At 32.2% G+C, this 21,510-nt stretch overlaps 3 protein-coding genes and 1 non-coding gene across 9 annotated transcripts; all 4 read right to left on the bottom strand.

Annotated features, from left to right (window-relative positions):
- Positions 1–76: 76 nt before the first annotated feature.
- Positions 77–2,425, bottom strand: LOC105647459 (FtsJ-like methyltransferase family protein). 2 transcript variants are annotated; one of them, XM_012233565.4, is made up of 6 exons: positions 2,267–2,425; positions 2,091–2,177; positions 1,906–1,968; positions 1,612–1,713; positions 446–701; positions 77–367 (listed from the first exon to the last, which is right to left on the bottom strand). In XM_012233565.4, the coding sequence occupies exons 1-6, from the start codon at positions 2,342–2,344 to the stop codon at positions 255–257; spliced, it is 699 nt and encodes a 232-aa protein (XP_012088955.1). In that variant the 5' UTR covers positions 2,345–2,425; the 3' UTR covers positions 77–254. The 2 variants fall into 2 exon arrangements, with proteins under 2 accessions (XP_012088955.1, XP_012088964.1); XM_012233574.4 differs by having other exon boundaries at positions 446–698.
- A 28-nt stretch (positions 2,426–2,453) lies between these two features.
- On the bottom strand, positions 2,454–2,528 carry TRNAE-UUC (transfer RNA glutamic acid (anticodon UUC)). The gene has a single exon. It is a non-coding gene; the product is annotated as a tRNA-Glu (tRNA).
- Positions 2,529–4,402: 1,874 nt separating this feature from the next.
- Positions 4,403–8,156, bottom strand: LOC105647485 (scarecrow-like protein 9). Of its 2 annotated transcripts, XM_012233614.4 has the most exons (4): positions 8,028–8,156; positions 7,855–7,914; positions 4,922–7,535; positions 4,403–4,829 (listed from the first exon to the last, which is right to left on the bottom strand). In XM_012233614.4, exon 3 carries the CDS (start codon positions 7,277–7,279, stop codon positions 5,036–5,038), a length of 2,244 nt encoding a protein of 747 aa, XP_012089004.1. In that variant the 5' UTR covers positions 7,280–7,535; positions 7,855–7,914; positions 8,028–8,156; the 3' UTR covers positions 4,403–4,829; positions 4,922–5,035. The 2 variants fall into 2 exon arrangements, with proteins under 2 accessions (XP_012089004.1, XP_012088996.1); XM_012233606.4 differs by having other exon boundaries at positions 4,403–4,775; positions 7,855–8,131.
- Positions 8,157–15,413: 7,257 nt separating this feature from the next.
- On the bottom strand, positions 15,414–20,787 carry TBP1 (telomeric DNA binding protein 1). Of its 4 annotated transcripts, none has more exons than XM_012233633.4 (10): positions 20,446–20,787; positions 19,201–19,323; positions 18,265–19,105; positions 17,952–18,170; positions 17,812–17,886; positions 17,620–17,699; positions 17,094–17,332; positions 16,582–16,899; positions 16,431–16,494; positions 15,414–15,927 (listed from the first exon to the last, which is right to left on the bottom strand). In XM_012233633.4, exons 2-10 carry the CDS (start codon positions 19,279–19,281, stop codon positions 15,703–15,705), a joined length of 2,142 nt encoding a protein of 713 aa, XP_012089023.1. In that variant the 5' UTR covers positions 19,282–19,323; positions 20,446–20,787; the 3' UTR covers positions 15,414–15,702. The 4 variants fall into 4 exon arrangements, with proteins under 4 accessions (XP_012089023.1, XP_012089039.1, XP_012089031.1 ...); XM_012233649.4 differs by having other exon boundaries at positions 17,812–17,874; XM_012233641.4 differs by having other exon boundaries at positions 18,265–19,102.
- Positions 20,788–21,510: the final 723 nt, after the last annotated feature.

Genomic DNA, 21,510 nt, shown 5'->3' with positions numbered 1-21,510 from the left:
CAAGCTGACACTAATCGTTCTTGTGGAGGCAAAAGACAGGAAACTCAGAACATTACATCTCCATTGCTCTATGAAAAAACGAAAAAGATGCTATTCTAGCATATTATACACAAAGGGACTGGAGTCCTGATATCCAAACATAGCACCTTTGTGCAATCGATTGCAATCTTAGTCAGTCAAACAATCACCTAGAGAAACATGCGTCTACAATTTCAAATAAATTTCTCTAGACGAGGACCTAGAGAAACATGTGTCTACAATTTCAGACCTTGGCAAATCAAATAAATCTCTCTAGATGAGGATCTTGTAGCCTTGGGCCTCAACCATGATGCCTTCTTGAAAAGTGGCTTGCAAATCCGGCTAAATTCTGCACAGAAAGTCGGATAATGAAATCAGGAAATGCATTATGTACGAAAAATATCAACTTTATATCGCATTCCCCCACCTTGGATATTCTCACTCTCCAGAAGCTTAATCACTAGGTGGCCCCCTGCTTGCAATACACCACTATCATCAGCATCAGAGGCAGAATCTGATGGCCCCTCTCTTCTATTATCACCATCAGGATGAGCTGATACTGCCTCACCAACAGCCAAATCAAGTGCTTGCATCCCTAACTCCACAGACAAAGCTGCATCTTTAGTTGTGATCCCAGAAACTGCGGGACACATATCTGAGAGTATTACAGAAAAACCTTTCTGCTGCAGCATGCACAATGAAAGCCAGTAAAGCCGCATGAGACACAAAAAGAGAGCACATGAAATAACAAGTTTGAAAGTTGGAACAATAGCAAATAAAAGCCAGTAATAGCATTCCATTGTAAGAGATGTTATACATCACTCTACAGGTTGAAAATGCTGAGGAAGAGGCATTAGAATTAGCAACAATATCCAAGTATAATTAAACTTGCCAGGTTCTCTCAACATTTTATGAAATATGACCTCCAAATTGGCAAGAGAGGCCAAAGCACAGTTTCATGCTTCAAATCTTATTCTTTCTATGCATTCTTTGAAACTAAACTATAGAATTCAGACAATCAGTCAATTGCATGAACTTGGAGCATATTGATTCAAGCATTCAGCAGCTAATTTGTTAAGTCGATGAAGTACAAATTCTCGCATAATGAATATTTAACAATTTGAGCCCTGTCCATAATCCTCAATAAGGGTGTTCATAAACCAAAAAAACCAATCCAAAACCGATCCAAAACACAGTCTTGAAAAGTTGGGGAAAACAAGCATTTACAATTGAAATCATGTATACAGGCATCTTGGAATATAATAAGAACAAGATCAAGTTCTGCATAAGCTATTAAATTGGAATCTTGACCCTGTGGACACAATGTATAGTTATATGAATTGATGGTTTTCCATTTGTATATATTATATAAGGGTGATCATCAGAGCTAATCTGATTAAATAACTGGAACTATTTTAATCTGGGAAAGTATTATCAAGAGTATACTGTGGCTTAAGTTCCATTGCCTCTTTAAAACACCCCTTAACATCTTCAATCTCAAGATAATATACAGAACCTAAATATTCATCACAATGCATCTATTATCTCAATAGATTCTAAAATGAAAAAGTTGCATTATCGAAATAATAATACCTGAGGAGAAAGAGCCCTAATTTGGTGTTTGGGGAGGTTCATGACATCAGCACAAACAGTTTTAACCCTTACATCACAATGTAAGGAAGGAACCTTCACCTTCTGTTCTGCATATCGCACAGGTTTACACATATCCATCAACCAAACATAACTAACAAGATTTACAGACTTAGTTTTTTTAACCTTCACCTTATTTTTTTCAACCTCTAGATCTTAGTTTAAGAGATGCTTACACTATACATGGAGATTCAAAAAATTGAAACCAAATCAAGAATCATCAAGTGACAAACACACCTTGAGATCAATGCCCACAACATTCCCACCATTCTTTAGTGGGCCCAAGCTCTGGCAAGCAACCTGAAATGAGACTATATCATTTAAAAAAGATAAAAACACCAAGAACTGCCTTAAAATCACTAAAACAACAGAGATATAATCAAAAACCCAGAAAGATAACAGCAAAAACAAAATAAAAAGACCTGAAGCCAAGCACCAGGAGCACAACCAAGGTCAAGAACAGAGGAACCTGGCGTTATAAGCTTATGTTGCTTTTGTATTTGAAGGAGCTGTTCTTAGCAAGAAGCAATAGATAGTGTAAGCTGAATTATCAATATCAAATACAAGAAAATAAAACAAAGCGGATAAAAAGCTTTACCTTGAAAGCAGAACGAGCAACATAACCAAGGCGTTGAGCTTCTCTGTAGAAGAAATCTGGTGCCCCTGCTCCGCTCATGTTTCTCTAAAGCCTGCAGAGGCAAAGAAGGGTTTTTGGCATCTAATTTCGCAACAAAAATGTAAAATGAACCAATTAGAATAACAATTAGAAAAAATGGAAAAACAAATTCCATTGCCGGGATTTGAACCCGGGTCGCCTGGGTGAAAGCCAGGTATCCTAAACCGGACTAGACGACAATGGATTTGTTGCTTACCTCATTCTAAATTAATTACTTAATTAACGTAACCCAATGTATTTATTAATAGATGATTTGGTTGATCCATTAAATTGTAAAGCATTTATTTAATTGAACGATAAAAATATTTAATTGGTTTTTCATTTTTGTAAAAAGTTTAATTTAATTTTTCATACTTAAGTATTTGATAGGAGACTTTAATTATGGTGATGTAAGAACTTAAATGATCATTATTATTATATTCAATCTAAACAAAATTTCCTCAAAAGAAAATTTTCTAATTGGTACCTTTTTGTTTAATATTCAATTTTCATCAAATTATAACATGTGCACTTTTATACACTCAATTAACTAATATTTCATACTCATTTCTTCTCTAATAAACTACCTACCAAACTTAAACTAAGACAAATTGTTAATTTCAATTTTTTTTTTTTTTTTATGGTCATTGATTGATATTCATAGAGTAAACCTAATTGTCCATCTAATTACTTCCCTCCACTTAAGGAAGAATACCTAAATTCAAAAACTAGAAATCCTCATCTAAAAAATGTAAAGTAAAATCCAACCTATTTTCTCAAAGACCCACTTTTTAATATAAGTTGGTATACCTTTTTCTTACTTTATTAACAATCTTCAGTTCACACCATTATATAGTTGTTGGTAGTTGGTATTCTGTTAAGTTTATGTATGTGTTTATTATGTATTTAATCATATTAAAATTGCTTGCTTGTTGCATTTCCTAATCCATGACATCCTCATAGACCCACTTTGCCATTCTCTTTTTTCTTCATTTAGTTAATATAAAACGTTAACCAAGGTTGAAAATGGCAACTTCATAGTCCTGATACAACTGTAATGGTATATTCTCAGTATATTCTCCTAGACATAATATTATAAATTAAAGCCGTTCCTAATGCATGACATCAAGCAAGCACAAAATTTAGCAGCAGATATAAGTTGCTGTCACTGGCATTATACTAATCTGAAATGAATTAATATCAAAACAATAGCAATAAAGAACAAAAAGAAAATCTAATCGCATCGTTTGCCTTCCTAATCTTGTCAGAAGAGTAATTTTCTAGCATATCAGATAAGATTCCAGAATCCAATCAAGATGGATTACAGTAATGAGTATCTTTTTCTGCAGATTCCATTTCACTATTGTGTATCAGAAGCCCAGAACCTTTGCCAACGTAAAACTTATCCACAAAATCAAGAAACCAACTGAGCATTGCGCTTGAGAGCTGATATCCATAATGGAACCTGATAACTGAAATTTCTGAGTATATAATCTGATTATCAAAATGACAATGTCTTATTTTACTTCAACTCCACACCGTCCTTTCTGTGAATGAATATGAAACAAGGAACATCCTGAATAAATGGGTACAAGAGATGTTGAAAAGGTGTCAAAAGGGGAACTTATGGTAATACATTAAGTATTTCAACTAATCAACATGCACTGACACTAGATTTAACCAAAAAGAGAATGATTAGTAAACAATGACTAGATGACATTATGACATGTCATAAGAATTTTCAATTCAAGAAATGATTTTCCACATGCTAGCACAAAACATTTGTTAACAGATTCTAAATCTTCTGAGTTAATGGAACCATTATACAAGCACTATAATAAATTAAAGTTAAATGTGGATTAGGTAACGAGGAATCATCTTGCTTTGCAGATAAAAAAATGACAGGCAAATTTTGCTCCCCACGTGTTACAAGATGGCCGGGAAAAAAAGGAACTTGAGAGCTACTGATAAGGACTACATTGATACAATTGATGGCACAAAGAAACCAAACATTTCAGCATAGAGACTGCTTACACCCAGATACTGAGAAACAAAAAGCTGAATATGTGTTGGGACTGCTTAACCATAATAGCAAAAATGATATTTGAACAAAAATTTCAAATAGAAGAACCGTCAGGGTAATAGAACCTGTACATTATCTTTCTCTGTTGTAGAGAATTCTCATGATCATTCTCTAATCCTACAAACCACTATAAGCAATCTATTTAGATTAACATCTTTGAAGTTATCAACTCGAACTAGTGTTCCAATGTCTCTTTTTTATTGTTTCTTCCCTCCCTCTCTCTATCTCTTCTTTTTTTTTTCCTGCATTCACATATTGTATTTTCTATAGAGCCATTCTCACCCAAGATAACAGAGACAATTCAATCGCCACATAAGACAGGACGGATCTTTCTCCATATAATTGCTACTGCTACAGCAGTACCTGCACCTGAAGAATATAGCATTACAATCAGCAGCAGCCAAAACTCCATTTTCCAATTTCCTGCTCATAAAATATGCAACAATATCATCAATTTCATGTTCATATACACGTACAATGCCATATATATACACACACGAGGAATGCGTATTTACCTTAAATTCACTGACAAGAAAACCATGACAGAATCCACCATTGTATACAGGCAGGAAAGCATCCAGATGTTGAAGCTCATGATCCTGCCTATTAATGTGGAACAGAATGCACATTTAACAATCAGGCTTCCATGAAGAGAGCGCATAAACAATCCGACCCTTCCACCCTTGGAGGAACCATTGGCTATCTTCATCAACCACAAAATCCTTATGGTACAGTGCATTCACCTTTTCCTTTGCTGCAGCAAACATCTCCCGGTCCAAAGGAAGCTGCTTAAATCCAGCCCTTAGAGCTCGAGTATGCCATTGCTTGTATGTCTCTGGCCTCTCAATCCTCTCAGCACCTTCACATGCAATGACATTCATTGCTTCCCATCTAAAAATCTCTCTCTCAATCAGCATCCTCTCTGGAATTTCACGAGGCACATTAGTTTCCAGCATGTCAAACAGAGTAGAGTAGTGGAAGAGAGCCTCTCGGAATCGTGTGATAAAGAATGGAGCACTGTATGCTCCATTCACTATCCCAGTAATGAAAACATCTGGATTCATTTTCCTGATCAGATTGAGAACAATACTTCTTGGACTCTCCACGACTACAGTCTCATCAAGTAAGTTTCTTAATCGATAAAAACAGGTGACAACAAGAACCTCATTTCTGTCAATCTTGAGATCCTCGATTTTAACCGTGTCCCACTTCTGTGCTATTGCCTTGAACTCAAATGGAACATTGAAAGTTTTTGCATAGTTTGATAGGCGGCGTCCTGTTTCCTCAACCCTTTCTGCTGGTCGGAAACCTGGACGTGGAAGATCAATCCCAGTAATCCGAAGCTTGGGAGGTCCCCCAGCCCTAGATGCGAGACGCTGAATAAGACAAGGCCATTGGAAACCATAAAGAATACCAAAATCAACAATATGAAGTGTTTTTGCATTTTGAGCAACCTTCATAATTGTTTTGTTTGAGAAAAAATTGGATAGTTTCCTAAATGGGCATGCAGCAAGAAACAAATGGTAAGCTTTCAAGACATCAGCAGCAGACCCTGGCTTGCTCATAAATGCCTCATATATCTGGGTTCCTGACCCAGCCATGCGTGCCTCAAGGCCATCAGCAAAAATATGTGCCAATCTCTGCATCCCATCACCCGTAGGAGAAGCATGCTGTCTGATTTGCTTCAGCAGATCGTTTGCACTTCTCCGATCATCTGCTGAAACAGCTTGAGCACAAAGGGTCAAGAGAGTTCTCAAATCCACGACATTTCTCTTACCTCCAGATTTCTTACCGCGACCTTTTCCACCACCAGACCCTTTAGTTTGTTCATTCTGCTGCATTTTCTTACTTTTCCCATGCTGCAAAGCTTCGCGAAGAGCATCATTTTGTGAACAGTTTAGCAATACTGTGTCAAAATATGCTGAACTCACAGTTGATTCAGTATAAATTAAAGATTGCTTGTTACTCCTTCCTCCCTGTAAATTTAAAGACTCTGGATGAGGATTCTTCTTTCCCCTCGACAAATCTGGATTTTTTTCACTCTCCTGCTTCTCCTCAATCCCAAGTGCTGCACCTGCATCCTTAGATTCATCATGCAAGTCCTTAAGAAACAAACCATTACTCTCCAAATCAATAAACAAACTACCATTTGGAAGAAATTTGCTTGCTTCTTCAAACCCTTTCTTAAACTGCATAATGGACTCACTATCACTAAATATCTCAGAAATCACACTCGCTGGTGAATCCACAAACCCATCAATAACAGTACCTGTGCTATTCGCAGAACTATGAGATGATAGTGAAGATGATTGAGAAGCATATCTCAAGGAGCTATACTCACTCAAATCATAGTTACAACCAGTATCAACTAAGTTACTACCACTAGTGTTGTTTGAACTGCTTGTATAATTAGCATAATTCAAGTCATGACTTTCATCTGGCCTTTTGTGGTTTTGACCTAAATGAGATACTAACTCATAATCGGGTGAAGGAGGATACTTCTCCCCAATAAGCTCATACAATGATTTCTCAGCAGCTTGAAGTGCCGCTGAGGATTCTTGAAACATACAAGTTTTCCCTTCTATATCTTCTTCCATGAGCATCTCACTAATGTATTTTAGAACCACATCACTGAAATCAAAATCCTCAGTTGAATCCCCATCTTGGCTCATACTCAAAGATAAAACTGAATTACTATGTATTAGATCAGGTGGCAAAGGAGGAATATTGGCATAGTGTTGATTGACAAAGTTGTTATCCAATTTTAACGCATTAACCAGATTCTGACTTGATAAAACAGAAAGGGTGTCATCGTTGAGTTTCAAGCCATTGACAGTGCCATATAATCCGTTTAAGGATTGATCCATGACCATCTATATTGCAAAAATTATCCACAGCTAAAATCCAAGAATATCAACTTTTAGTAACAAAACCTTTTTAAACTAATCAACACCCCAAAAAACTACAAATGTCAACTCCCTAATCAAAATACCAAACACCCAAAAGCCAAAAAGACACCAACTTCAAATTATGCCGTGGCTTTTCACTATTTCAGAGTTTTCTTCCAGAGAAAAAGTCCCTGAGCAAGTATCAGCTGTTACTTAACTATCAAAGTCCAGAATTTTATACCTATCAGCAAAAGTACACACAAAAAGTTAGAAAATGAGATCTTTAAGAAATGAATATGTCTATATGTAAGAGAAATATTAGGATGATTTAATTAATCGTAACTACAAAATCCGAATATCAATGTACAAATATTGATCAAAGAAAGAAATCAGAACTATACTAAACAGGATGTAAAAAAAAAAAAAAGGTGGGGGCACAGAAAGCAAAGTCTTTTGAGACTCTCAAAAAAAAAAAAAAAAAAACCTTCACATCAACCGATATGGTTTCTCTTTCTTCTGGTACACAGAACAAAGAAAATATAGAAGTTGAAGGTAAGCACCTTAACGGAGCCAAAGGGGAGAGAGGCAGAGGCACAGAGATGAAATGCTTCTCTCCAGTCCTGCAGGAATTATAAAGGAAGTATATTTTTGAGCATCACAGGGAATAGAGATAAAAAAGGAGGCGATCGTGAATTTAGGTGCCTGTGTCTGGAAAATCTAAGCCGTCCAATACCTCTCAACTCTTTTGGTTGTCTGCCATATATGAACTGTATCTGGACTTGCTATCCTCTGCTTTTTTGTTTATACATTTTTTTTCTCTCTCTCTTTCACGCGAAAATCTTTGTTTCTATAAAATATGTTTATTCGCTTTTTAAAATGAATAAATGACTGAATTTTGAAATTAATAAACAATTTTCTAATAAGTTTCTGTTTTCCCACGACGTGAAAAGGTAATATTTAGATAACACTGCTATGATAGTAGCAATTATAGATTTTGAAATAAATTTTATATTTGGTTGGATAATAATTTGATGATTTAATAATTAAGATTCTAACTATTACAATTAAAAATATTTGATAGAAAAAAATAAGATTATATAAAAATATCTTATTATATAATAATTAAATTATGAAAGCTATGCAATAAATATAACTAAGAACATCATTACTATTCAATTAATGTGTTTAATGTACCTTAAAAAAATGATGTGTTTAATGTGAAATAGAACTTGGATTCAAGTTTCATCATAAAATGTGAATTAACAAACATGCTATATGATAGAAATGCATATTAAATTTCATGCAAAGTTAAGAAATACATATATAATACAGTTTTCGTACAATTATTCTTTTTTTTTAATATATATATATATGAAATGAAACGACAATAATCCTTTACCGGATTATCAAAGTAAACGCAAGAATTAAAAATTACGAAGATAACTTAAAATAAAAAATAAAGTTTGCTCTACTCTCCCATCCACATCAATGCCGAGTAAACCAACACATGTTTTTGTCTATATATTTAAAATTGTTCAGTTGTCACTCTCTTCTGGGTTGGCATAGCCCAATATAAAATATGCAGAAAAGAAAAAGTAAATCAATCTTCCAAAAAAAGCAGAGAGTAATTAGGGCATATTAATAAATAACAGTTTCCATTTTTGTTATAATGAAACTTAATTATTGATCAATGGCCACAGATCAATATAAGATTGCACTGCTGATTGAGATAAGGATGTCATATCAGATTGTGTCACAGTCATATATATATACATAATGGGTTAATCTATGCATGCTTTTCTTCTAGATACATATCATAAAAATTGACAGGACCTTGTCTTGCATATGCTAATTTGATTGGAATTTATTTAATAAATATTGGATAGTGAATAATAAAACAAAATAAAAAGACTTGAAGAAGGTAAGGTCTTTTACTTTTTCCTTGGTGCAAACACTTGCACACCATTTTTGACAATGTTCAACCTTATTTCAACTTATATGGTTGTCTGCAGTAAAAGTAAGCTTAATTTTTTATATATTAAAATTTTAAATTTACATAATTTAGTAAATAGTATTCAAAACGGTTATTCTGTGTTTAATTGGTAGATGAGAAAAAAGTATTAAAATACCTTAATTAGCATCTCTTATCTCATTTTTTAGTAAATATATTAATTTATTTATGAAGAGAATCTTAGCAACAGCTTTTGAGTTATCTTTTAACACTTTTAATTGGACAAAACTTTTAGAGGTAAGTTCAAGGATAACTTTTAACTTTTAACTTTTAAACTATTTTTTAGCCTGCGACTAAGTTAACACTCTATTTGTGTTAATTGTGCATTTCACAAAGATTAACAGCTATTACTAATGGTAGCTAAGGTAATGTTCCATAAAAATAGTTATTTAACTTAAAACGATAAAAAGATATTAGTTGTTTAATTAGTTAAATTTGATGAAAGAAATAACAGGTATAATTCATAAAAAAACTTAATTAATCTTATTAAACATCAAACATTAGATTATTTAACGTTTCGTAAAAAACTCCTTTAATCTATAAAAATTATGTTACTGAACAATAGCAATCAATAGAGAGCTTAAGGAGCTTTTTATGAAATATTAAATATTCTAACGTTAATCGTTCACAAAGATTAGTTGATTTTTTTTGACAATTATACTCATTTTTTCCCTCAAGTTTAGCTAATTAAACATCTAATATCATTTTTTTTTATCATTTTAAATCAAATGGCTAATTAAATAGTTATTTTTAAAAAAATACTTCTAATTTAAACCGTTGTATAAACAACTACAGCTAATATGATAATTACTAACTACTAAAATAGTTAATATTGTCAAAATATACCCAAAATTTAACAATAAAAAAATGATATTTTTACTAGAGAGTTATTTTAAATAATTTAATAAAATTAATAAATAATAATTAAAGCCAAATCTAAAAATTAAATATAGCATTTATCTCAATAAAAAAAAATACTACTTCTATTTCATAATAATTTTCACATTTGAAATTTCTTATGAAATTTCACATTTCTTAAGAAAATCATTAATTTGTCTAAGTTACAATAAATTATTAAATAAATTGACTATTATCATTAATTTAATACTAATTCTCTAAAAAAATTATTCATCGTATTAAGACAAATATGAAAAAAAAATTATTACCGATTAAAATCACAAATATTATAAATATTTTGAAATAAATTATTTTTTAAATATAATAAATATGATGAAAGTTTGATAGTATAATTTTATAATACCAGCAAATTATCTGAACATTATCGTCACGAGATGGACAAACTCATGTCATCAAAATCAATACATTGTACTGACGTGGTCTTCTTGTTCTTATCACAGCTATTCTAATAGCCACAAGCTCAAGTATCAATGTTAATTATTAAAAATTATTTTGAGGAAAGTCAAAATTTCTCTTTATTTTATTGGAAATAAAATAGTGTTTTAAACGGTAATAGAGCAACACAAAGATATAAATATGTTTGTCAAAATTAAGGGTTTATCATTTATGTTTATATTTTGTAATAATTTATTATATGTTTTTCACTATTACAATTGAACAAATTTAGTTTATGTTATTTGAGATATGAATTTACTATGTTATGTAATATAATTGTTATATTTTATTCTAAATGATATTAATTACTCTCTCCATTTTAAAATATGTATAATTTTTTAGTTCTGACACAGGAATTAAAGAATACAATTAAGAGTTTAAGTTTATAAAAATTAATTTATAAATGTCTATTTTGCCTTCCAATTAAATTGAAGGAAGCAATTGAGGGCAATTATATTTCTCTCTGTCTAAAATATAAGTTATTTTTAGGTGATTATTGCATTCTAAAATATAAGTCGTTTTGAGTATTTTTAAGAGTAAATTTTTAATATTACCCTTATTTATATTAAATATAATAAATATTTTTATAAGTATCAGTCAAATTACCTTTAGTTTTGTTATAATCTAGAAGAATTAATTGTTTCCTGAATCCTTATGCAAAAATTTTAAATAACTTACATTTTGAGACATAGAAAAGAATATTAAATAAATAAGAGTATATTAGAAAAAAAAGATTAACGGAATTTTGAAATTATAAAAACCATACTTATTTTAAAATCTAGGGAATATTAGGCATGTTTTTGGACAATAAAGCTGCACTGACAATGCTATTAATAATATATTATCAAGAATTGTTGTCAGAACTATTTAATAAATGCATGTTTAATTTAATAATACTAGCTATTGAATATACATTTAATAATACTGTACTGACAATAAACCATACTCTTCTGTTTTTTTTTTCTTTTTTTTTGAATCCTAAATAATCCTTCAAGAACGTTCAAGACATGAGAAGATAAGTCTTGGCCACGCAAGTCAATTTTGACCCGATTACCCCGTGAAAAAAAGTTATTTATTTATTTTTTAGAATATTCCATAAGATAATAATAATAGACTATTATATTGGAATTGGAATAACCAGATTTTTTTTTAAACGGATAGAATCAGAATCAAAGTATTCCGGTTTTAGTTTTTGTTGCCCCGGTTTTTGACCGGTTCAAATGGAATTTGGTTTCTAACTTTTTTATGAAATCCATATATTTGAAACGATAAAATCAAATCAATTTTGATTTTATGTATTATCCAGTTCGGTTACTTTTATATTTCTCTTATTTCGGTTAGTTCCATTTGTTTCGATGACAAACCAACCGACAGGACAATCCTAGTCAAACTTCAGACATTGTAATGGGATGTAGACTAAACATGACAAATTAGTTGGGTCCACTCTATCTAATGAGGACAAAACTGGGCCCAACCCACTTCTGTTTGAAATGGGCTAACACTGGCATTTTGATTTTCATCGTTGAGATTTATGGTGCTAGTTATAAATCTATTAAATGGTCAAAAAAATAAAAAAAATTATAACTTTATTAGTGGAGAATTTTTTAAATAGATGTTGATTTTTATTTTTCTGAGTCTAGTGATACCAAATGTTCCTCCATTGTATTTAATGATTCAAATTTTTTATATTCATCGTAAACTTTAATTCCTAAATAATTAAGTTATATATAAAATATTCAGAAAGTTCGTCTACCCAATCATTTTGAATATCTATCAATTTTTATTAAAATTTTTTATTAGATCAACGAATAATAATTATTTTAATTATAATGGTTTTATTTTATGTTTGATATTCAAGAGAGAGATCCCGTCTTTCCTGTATTATTTGTATCAATTTGAAGATTTTAATGAAATCCTAATATATTATATTTAAAATAAAATTATAATTTTGTTAGTTTTGAGAATAAAAAATAAAAAAATTACAAAATATATAATAATAAAGCTTTATTCGTACCATAAAGTCATTGCTTACACAACCAAATAAGCAGTTGAAGTCATTTGGTAAGCCAACTAATCCAGCGTTTATCTCACAATGTATAAAACATTCCACGTTTAAATTATGATAATTAATTTTTTTAAAATAATTTTTCAATATATATTAAAGAGATATTTGTTTTTTTTATTTATTAAATGCATATATATAACCAAAAGCTCAAGTCTCTATTTTCCTTCAAATCCTTCAAATATGAACACAATAGAAAACTATATAATGCAGTCATTAGTCATAATCGAGTTGTTGATGTGTCTAAGTTGCACAATTACTATTCTTTAATTTTATTTTTAATTCAGGTCAATTTCTGAAAATGACATAAAAAATTTAATAATTATGTGTTTGCACCAATTGGGAAACTACACCTCTAATAATTAATATTGAAAGGTCCAAATGAGAATTCCAATATTAGCAAGTTTGAATTGTAAAAATTATTCGTCAAACTAACATAAATTTGTCCAATTTGTATTATTTTTTTAAAAAAGTAATTAGATCTCAAATCAAAATCAAGCACCAATTAATTTAGATATCAAGAAATTAATGATGGTTATAAAAACCCTTACAAACAATAGATTTAGGTTTAACTATGCCAAAATCCATAAAATTTTTACTAGTTCAAAACCAAAATATTAAATGATGTGACAAATCTCAATTAGCAAATAATATGAATATTAATATGTTGTTTAGCAAGATTTCCTATTAAAGCCCCACATATACTAAAAGCTGAATCAATAGTTTTCTTTTTAGCAATCAAAAAATTATTTTATTATATTAGAAAAACCAAAAAAAAAAAAAAAAAATCAAATCCAATATACTAAATTCGAGCCAACAGACTCTCCATACATTCAAAATTAAACCTTGAGTTAATAAGTGAAAATGAATCAATAGAAATAAATAAATATTGAACTCCTTTTCTTCCTTAAAAAAACTCCTTTGAGACTATTCTAAGAAATTTATGAGATTAATAATGTTGATAAAATTTGAATAAGGGATTTTTTTTAATAAAAATATTAAGAAAGAGTGGAAGGAAAATTCAAATTTTGGGATTTTTGTCAAATTCATAGATCCATTCATTGTTAGACATGAGTTTGGGGTGTATTAATAAAAATGTTAATTAATAAATATGTCAAATGGGTTGGTTTAATTGGCATACTCACTCATACAAGAAGGTGAGAGGTTTTGAATTTGAGTTATCTCAATCACAATAGTTTTTATCAATTTGGTGAATTAAGGGGATGACTACTCATATTATATAGCCTGCAATGTTATTTTAGTCCATTGAATCTCCTAATGAATAAAAAAAAAATTTAATGAAATATATTTCAAAATATTGAATAGACAAAACTCTAAAATAAGAAAACAATTAACTAAACCAATTAGAGGTCCTTATAATAAATTTTTTAAATTATTTTTTTTCCTTGCTAACAAAAAGGCAAAGATTTGAATCTAATTCTAACAAAAATCCAACATATCTTTTACCACCAACATAAAACCACAACGTCATCGTTCTGAGTGCAGGATAGGCAACCAATCAAAACATTGCATCATATAAAACAATAATAATAATAATAATAATAATATAAAAGAGAATATTTTTTCTTTTCTTTTCTTTAAATAACATATTTTATCCAACTTTGTGGCTTATCATTAAGATTCCATTAGAGATCACGCACATGGTTAGATCCAGATTTCACACCCTAATCCTAAAAATGTATAAATAAGAGGCAAGCAAATTATTGGTCAGATTATCATTTATCACATTTTACTTATTAACAAAATAATATATGTTCATAAAATTCATATGTTATAATTAAAAGACTACTCCGAATTTTAAATCTTTAATTTTCTATATAAAATTCGTCTAAAAATAGAATTCATCATGGCTAACATAATAAGCTTTGGTATGTATTTGTACATGGTTTAATGTGAAAATGAAAAGAAAAAAGAAAAAGAAGAGAACAGAACTTGGAATAGCGGTTGATTAGGGGGTTATAAAATAAACTTTAATAAAAAAATGTAAAGAGCACGTGCCATGGAAACCGTCGGTTATATATAAAAGTAGATAAATTAAATAGTAAAAAAATAAAAAGAGAGTATTTCAAAACTTGGGGTAGACGAAATGTACCAAATTAGCCAATTTTGAAAGCAAAAGACTTTGATTAAAAGTCTTAGACGCAGAGCAGATGCAGAAAAGTTTGTTGGCTATCACATGCAGATGCAGGTAAGAGGTTACGTGCTTTAAACGAAGCTATATATATAAAAATGCTTTCACTCGCTTTCTTTTGGAATTAACCAACCTTAGCTTTCAAGCTCAGATTTATATCATTGGCTGTACACTTCGTTAAAAATTAAACGAGGAAAATCTACGTATTGGCTTTCCCTTCTCTTTAAAATCGTGAATGAGTCAACTAATTAAAAACTCGTATAAACCCATTATATTTATCGAATGAGTCAAATTTGAGTTCAAGTTCGTCAAATTTGAGTTCAAGTTCAGATCTATAAACTAAGTCACTGTATATAAATTGTAAACGAGCTAAGTTCAAATTCAGTTCCAAGTCAAATTCGAGTTGGTTTCATAAGTGCTCGTAAATCGCTTATAGTAATAAAATAAATAAACTGGCTAATGTAGTAATACAAGAGTCTAGCTAGCAAATTTGAAAATTATCTAAATGAGAAAACAGTAAGCAATGAACAAGTAACAGACATTTGAAAAAAGGCAAAAAAGAAAGCTATATTTATTATTTGGATTCTGCTGTCTATCTGTATTACATTACATCAATTAAATCAATGAATTAGAAAAAACACTGTAAATTCTGTTAGAGCAGTGTTTCTTTATTCCATCGAATCATTTACAAATGCCACACCCTTCCCACATAGGGAAGGTGGCAATGAATCGTTGTGAGAGTGAGAAATATTACATAAATTTTGAATCATTTTGTACAAGTTTCTTGTTCCCTGTGAGAATCCTGTCAACAACATTCCTTCTTTTTACAATCACAACAAGTGAATTTCACCTTCACCTCCACCTCCATTTCTACCGGCATGGCCCTCCGTGATCTTCAAAACACCAGCTTGATTCTTGCCGTGTTGCTTTGCTTGGTGTTGAGACCAGTATGCATGAGCTGCTAGGACCCTGTCCAAGAGCTCCTGCGGCACTGGCTCACCCCGTCTTTGCTGTGGGGCAATCTTAGCTGTGTGAACCAACGTCTTCCATTTATCCTGCGAAAAAAAGAAAAAAAACACCATATACCTGAGAAATGAAGTTTAATCTGGATAGTTACTTGATTTACATGGATGAAGCATGCAACTGTAAGGAGTACAAGTATTCTTATAATACCAGTTAAGCACCAGGGGTCGGGTGAATAGGACGGAGATGGAAAAAGTTCAAATCATGTTTACATGTCAAGAATTTTAATGTTGATGCACACGAATGAAGTTGCATATAACAATTAACAACAGAAAGAAAGTAATAAGTTATTCATTCAAATGCAATGTTCACAGCGAGTCAGGTTACTGCAGTTTATCACAAGCGAAGGCAACGTATCTAGCTAGTAAACTAGGCACAAAAGCATTCAAATATCGTAGTTATGTTACATGAACATGGCAGGTTCCCTCCCCGAAAGAAATCCAACTTCAATTCTCAAGTAAACCCCAAAACTACATTGATACCCTCTATTTAAATGAATTGTTTCTATGAAAAGAAAAAAAAAAAAAATATTTACCTTCAAGTCCACATAAGTTCGATGGTCTGCATTTTCGAAAGAACGCAACTTAACATCACGCCACCTGTAAAATGAGAACATTATCAACCCTCCAAGTACAATTTACGAAACAGGAGAGTCATTAACAAATAAGCTGCAAACAACATCACACCTTCCAGTTCCAAGTTCCTCAACTGCCTGCACTAATGCTTCTACTTCTGAGACGGAGAATGGTCTCCGAGTTCGACGCTGTACAAGTTCAGATCGCCTAGCTTTCTGGTTAACAGGAACCACAGCAAGTGCCTCGACACTCACTGGTGGAACTGCAACCAAAGCTCTAGAATCTGACAGTGTTTTGTCAGTTAATTTGTCATTATGGGAGGAAATTAATTCGTGGTTACTGTCAAGGTTATTGCCTGAATTAGTCAGTGCAAGAGGGTCAGGTGGGGCATCAGAATTTCCTGAATTTAAAACAGGAGCAGTGGGCGACCTGGAAATAAAGAAAAATATGTCAAGCATCACACAAATTTGTAGCAATATCACTGTACAAAGCAACTAATTGAATTAAGCTGAAATCAATATAAAACATTATCCAGCCCAATTTACAGTCCACCATAAATGCACAAAACACATTCTAACCTCAGCAAAAATAAACACAAAAATTAAAATGCAGATTTCGATTACCTTACGGCGAGTTGAGAATTATTGCAAGGTAATGGAAGTGGAGAATCTTCAGTGCACACAGTTGGAGTTTGCAACAGACCAGGTTCCAATGTGAAACCCAAAGTATCAAGATTCTCTTTAGAACTGATACCTGTCTGCGATAAGGTTCTGTTATCGTCCCTAACCTTTTTTCCATGAAGAAGCATGCCAACACGCAATCCACCTCCAAGTATACCAGTTACAGCATCCATAACTGTCCTCTATATAAATTCATATAACACCATAGTACAAAATCAGGAACTCAGCAATTACTGACATAATCAACAATGGCTTGCAGATAAAAACTAATATTAAAATGTCAATGCCTATTAATGTCAGTTTTATAGAATGTTTTTAACATTAACAAGTTTATACACAAGCACATTCATTGGGCAATAATCTATCAATAGCAAAATAGAAAAGCAACCCTTAGACAGGGAAAAGCTACGGGATATTGATATCTAGGGTGAGGTGTACATTTACTATTATCAGAACTGAATGTCTATACCTTCAGTAAACCAACAGTTGTGGTTTCAGGGACCTCAATAAAAAGCTCTGGTATCCTGAAGGACTTGATGCTGAACTTCACTGTAGAGAGAATGAACAATTTATGAGATACCTCTGGATGATGTAAATTGACATAGCCAAACCGTATCAACAATTAGACATCAATTGAACACTAGTGATCTTGCTATAGTACCATGAGAATCCTTGGAATGGAAAGAAGCATGATGACCAATAATTGAAGATGATACTCCATTTGCTGGCACAGTAACTAAAACCATTTAGAAAAAGTATAAATAAGCAACAAAAACCTAGCACAAATGAAGTAATGAGTACCTCCATGAAACACTGGAGCTGAGATATTCTTGTCCACATTCTTGCTCTTTTCAGGTGAATTACATACACTCTCACTGCTAAACCCTCCATCAGATGTAACAACTAAACTATGGTCAGGAAACTTCCTCTTCTTATAAAGTGTGTCATGTTGGTATCTTTCACGACCATAACATACTTTCCGCTTGCGATATAGAGGCTTCATTCCCCCATCTAAAAAGGCTGCCACAAGTATCGGAATAATCATGTCAATCTCCATAAGAATAACACGAGTAGACTAGGCAAAATATAAATGAACAATCACACAGCTTCTTACCAACTTTGGAAAGCTCACAGTCCTTCAACTTTGGAGCTACTTTCCAGTATTTAGATGTCAGTAATTTTCTTATTCTGCGGTCCCCAATTCGGGATTGATACCTATATGCCCTTGGCTTGATGCCAGATTTATTATACCTAGAAAAGTTTTCGTCATCATCTTTAATACCTAATTTAATACTATTCCTAAGCCTTAAACTAGAAGCATTAGGAACAGAGTTCCTGCATGATGTCAATTTGACATTGTTCTCAGAATTGACTAGCGCAGGAAATTTCATACACAATTCCATGGGATCCTTTAAACTGGATGTGTTATCAATAGTCAAACCCCCAGTCCCCAGGCCATCAGCCTCTTGCTGTTGGCTGAATCCATTTTCCACATAACCATCACCATATTCCCCAGAATCAGGAGAGCCTCCCTCTATTTTGCAAGGTAAATCATCACATGGACTCTTGCTTTTGCAAATTGCCGACTTCACATCACTACTAGCTTTCTCTGAGGAATCAGAATTTGTGATAATTGAAGAGCGCTCCAGAATGGAATCACTGTCAGCACGTGGACATTCCTTGAGAAGGAATTTCTTATCACTGCTTGGTGCAGTGAACTCAGGGATAAAGACACTTTCTTCACAGCTTCCCTGATCAAGGCACTCAATTTTAAGTGGTTTATCTTGCTCCTCTTTGATACCATTATCACCAATTGCAGGCTGATCATTTGTTTCAGAAGCACTGCTGGAAGCAGAACTTTCACTCTCCTGCAATAGTTTGCCAGCTAATGCTGCGAGTAACTCAAATGCACATATTTGACTGTCTTCAACTTTTTTCTTTTGCAGACCCCTCTGCTGGAACCAATAACCAGGAGATAAGGTCACGAGTGTATTCAGCAATCATAGAAATTAAAAAGCTAGGCAAATCTGAAAGTGCAACGGGTACTTACTCTAGCTGATCTAGGAGCCCTGGGAATGAAGGGTACATGGAAGCCATTAAAACCATAATCTTGCCTCTTCTTCAGCACCATATCTTAAGCACACATGACAATTACACTGCCAACATTCCTTCACTGTTACCAAATCCGCAAGAGAAAAACAGCTAAATCAGCCAATTATAGATGCAATATAACTAATATAACTACTTCACTGGAATTGCATGGTATAAGAGTAAAAAGGAACGTTTAACATCAATCAAAAATGAGAAATAATGCAATGCACTCAGATAGCAGTGTTGATATGATAATAATTGGCATTTGCTTTTAAGAGATAGATGGGTAGCAGTAGTTAAATAAATTTACATAGACCATGAAAATTCATAAGACTTTAAAGAATAATTATCATAGCTGGCCCACCATCCACCACCAAAACAGAGATCTATATTCTATACATTATTGTTCTATGACAAGCAGAATGTGAGGTAAACATTTTTGGAAAACCTCTTTGACAGGATCTGATGGGATGCGGTAAGGAACTGAATGTTCAGCCAAATGGATAAAAAGAGACGTGTTCATAATAAATTGTTCTAAGAAATTAGAACTAAATTAGAAATAAAAAGTGTTAACTTTAATCTCAACTCAATTAGAGTAACTCCTTACAAGCATTCACAGGAACGTAAACCAAATCTATTTCCCACTGGAATTATAATATCAACTTTGAGATGCCAAAATTCCCAATAGAGATCACTCAGAAGTTCACAATCATAACCAACCCAACTTATCGAGCAATTCATATGGAATTGTAATATAATTCAAGGTGATAATTCCAAAACCAGGAATTGGCCAAAAAACCCAATCTACACACCCAATCGACCGAATTTCCGGAATTTGAAACCTTCTAACATGTAAATTCAAATCCATTAGGAAATTTCTCTATAAACCACCAAAAATAGAAACGCATCTGATTCCCTTAAACCCCAATCAACTAACTTCAAATCATGACTATGATCTCAAATTCTAGAGAATTCCGGTTCCCACAATTGGCCACGCAACTTCGACGATCGGATCCCTGATCTCCATTTCTAATTCAGCAAAACATTTCACTTAAACTCAAAACTCCTCGTGATCTCCAATTCCACACCTCACTATCAATCTCAACTTGCTCAACCATAATTCACAACAAACAAAATTGCAACAAAATACAGCAATTCAAGTAAAATGAATTCAAATTCCAAAAAGGAATTTGATTTTACTCACCTCAGACTCTCTCTGATCTTCAGTTTAAAATCTACACGGTATGTACAGAGAACCCAAATAAATAAATAAATAAAATTATTTGCTCTGCTTTACAAATTGAAATGGAAATGGAAATCCAAGATCGGAGAATTCAAAGAAAAATCCAATTACAAAGGAATTAAAGGGGAAAAAAAGAACAAGAACAATTCAATCAATTCATTTTCATTTCAATTCTCTCTCAAGATTCTCTCTTTTATTTTTTTATTTTCTCTTGAAAATGATTTTAACTAAATGGAGAGGACATTAAAAAGAAGCACAAAAACCTCTCCCTCTCTTTCTCTCTCTATAAAAAACCACCAAAAAACAGTGGCTTAAACCTCCCTTATATCTTTTTATAAAGTTTTGACCACAAAACCGGACCAGCCGGTAAAAGGCCATTAATGTTCGGGCAATAGCAGGTCACCATAAACCCCTCATGGCCTCTTTCTTTTTGTATGAAATGTTCAAGGCTAGATGGGTTTTGCCACGTGGCGGGCTATCTGATAGTATTAAAGCATGATGTCAGATTTCTAAATTTTGGGGATAAGGTAGAAAATAGTATTAAAAAAAAAAAAGAAAATAGACAAGGAAATTAGGAAGTGGATTTGGTGTGGGTGATTACTTTGTTGTGAATTGCTGACTTGGTGCGTTGTCACTTTTTTATTGGACCACTCAGTACTAATATTGTTTTGTAGGCCTAAAGATGAGGTCTAAGAGTGAAGTTTGTGGTTAAGGTAATTGAGCACATGGAATATGCTTCTGAAAATTTATTGCATGGAATTGATTTATCATAAATTTTTTGCAAAAAAAATAAAATATAAATGTGCCTATTAATATTATAGATTTTTCTCATCTTTTTAATATTTTTTAAAATCATAATTTGATTAAAATTTTATTTTTAATTAGGTGGAATATAGAAAATGACTCCATAATGTCAAATTAATTAGCCCGAAATCAAGATTAATTTAGTTAAAATAATATTAGTATTAATTTGAATATGATATTTTCAAGTTAGTACTTATAAAAACCTACCCTTTCAAATAAAAT

Source organism: Jatropha curcas, chromosome 6, assembly GCF_041381405.1.
Source record: "Jatropha curcas cultivar XTBG-Jc1 chromosome 6, XTBG_Jcur_1.0, whole genome shotgun sequence".
Lineage (NCBI taxonomy): Eukaryota > Viridiplantae > Streptophyta > Magnoliopsida > Malpighiales > Euphorbiaceae > Jatropha > Jatropha curcas.
This window is presented reverse-complemented; position numbering and strand designations above follow the sequence as displayed.

Excerpts from the sequence above, each read along its gene's own strand:
- LOC105647459 (XM_012233565.4), bottom strand. The coding sequence starts at position 2,344 with ATGAGCGGAGCAGGGGCACCAGATTTCTTCTACAGAGAAGCTCAACGC. Across the intron at positions 1,969-2,090 it reads CTCCTGGTGCTTGGCTTCAG|GTTGCTTGCCAGAGCTTGGG; the intron begins GTCTTTTTATTT and ends GTCTCATTTCAG. Across the intron at positions 1,714-1,905 it reads TTGTGGGCATTGATCTCAAG|AAGGTGAAGGTTCCTTCCTT; the intron begins GTGTGTTTGTCA and ends TATGCAGAACAG.
- LOC105647485 (XM_012233614.4), bottom strand. The coding sequence starts at position 7,279 with ATGGTCATGGATCAATCCTTAAACGGATTATATGGCACTGTCAATGGC.
- TBP1 (XM_012233633.4), bottom strand. The coding sequence starts at position 19,281 with ATGGTGCTGAAGAAGAGGCAAGATTATGGTTTTAATGGCTTCCATGTA. Across the intron at positions 17,887-17,951 it reads AGCTCCAGTGTTTCATGGAG|TTACTGTGCCAGCAAATGGA; the intron begins GTACTCATTACT and ends AAATGGTTTTAG. Across the intron at positions 16,495-16,581 it reads GAGGAACTTGGAACTGGAAG|GTGGCGTGATGTTAAGTTGC; the intron begins GTGTGATGTTGT and ends CTCATTTTACAG.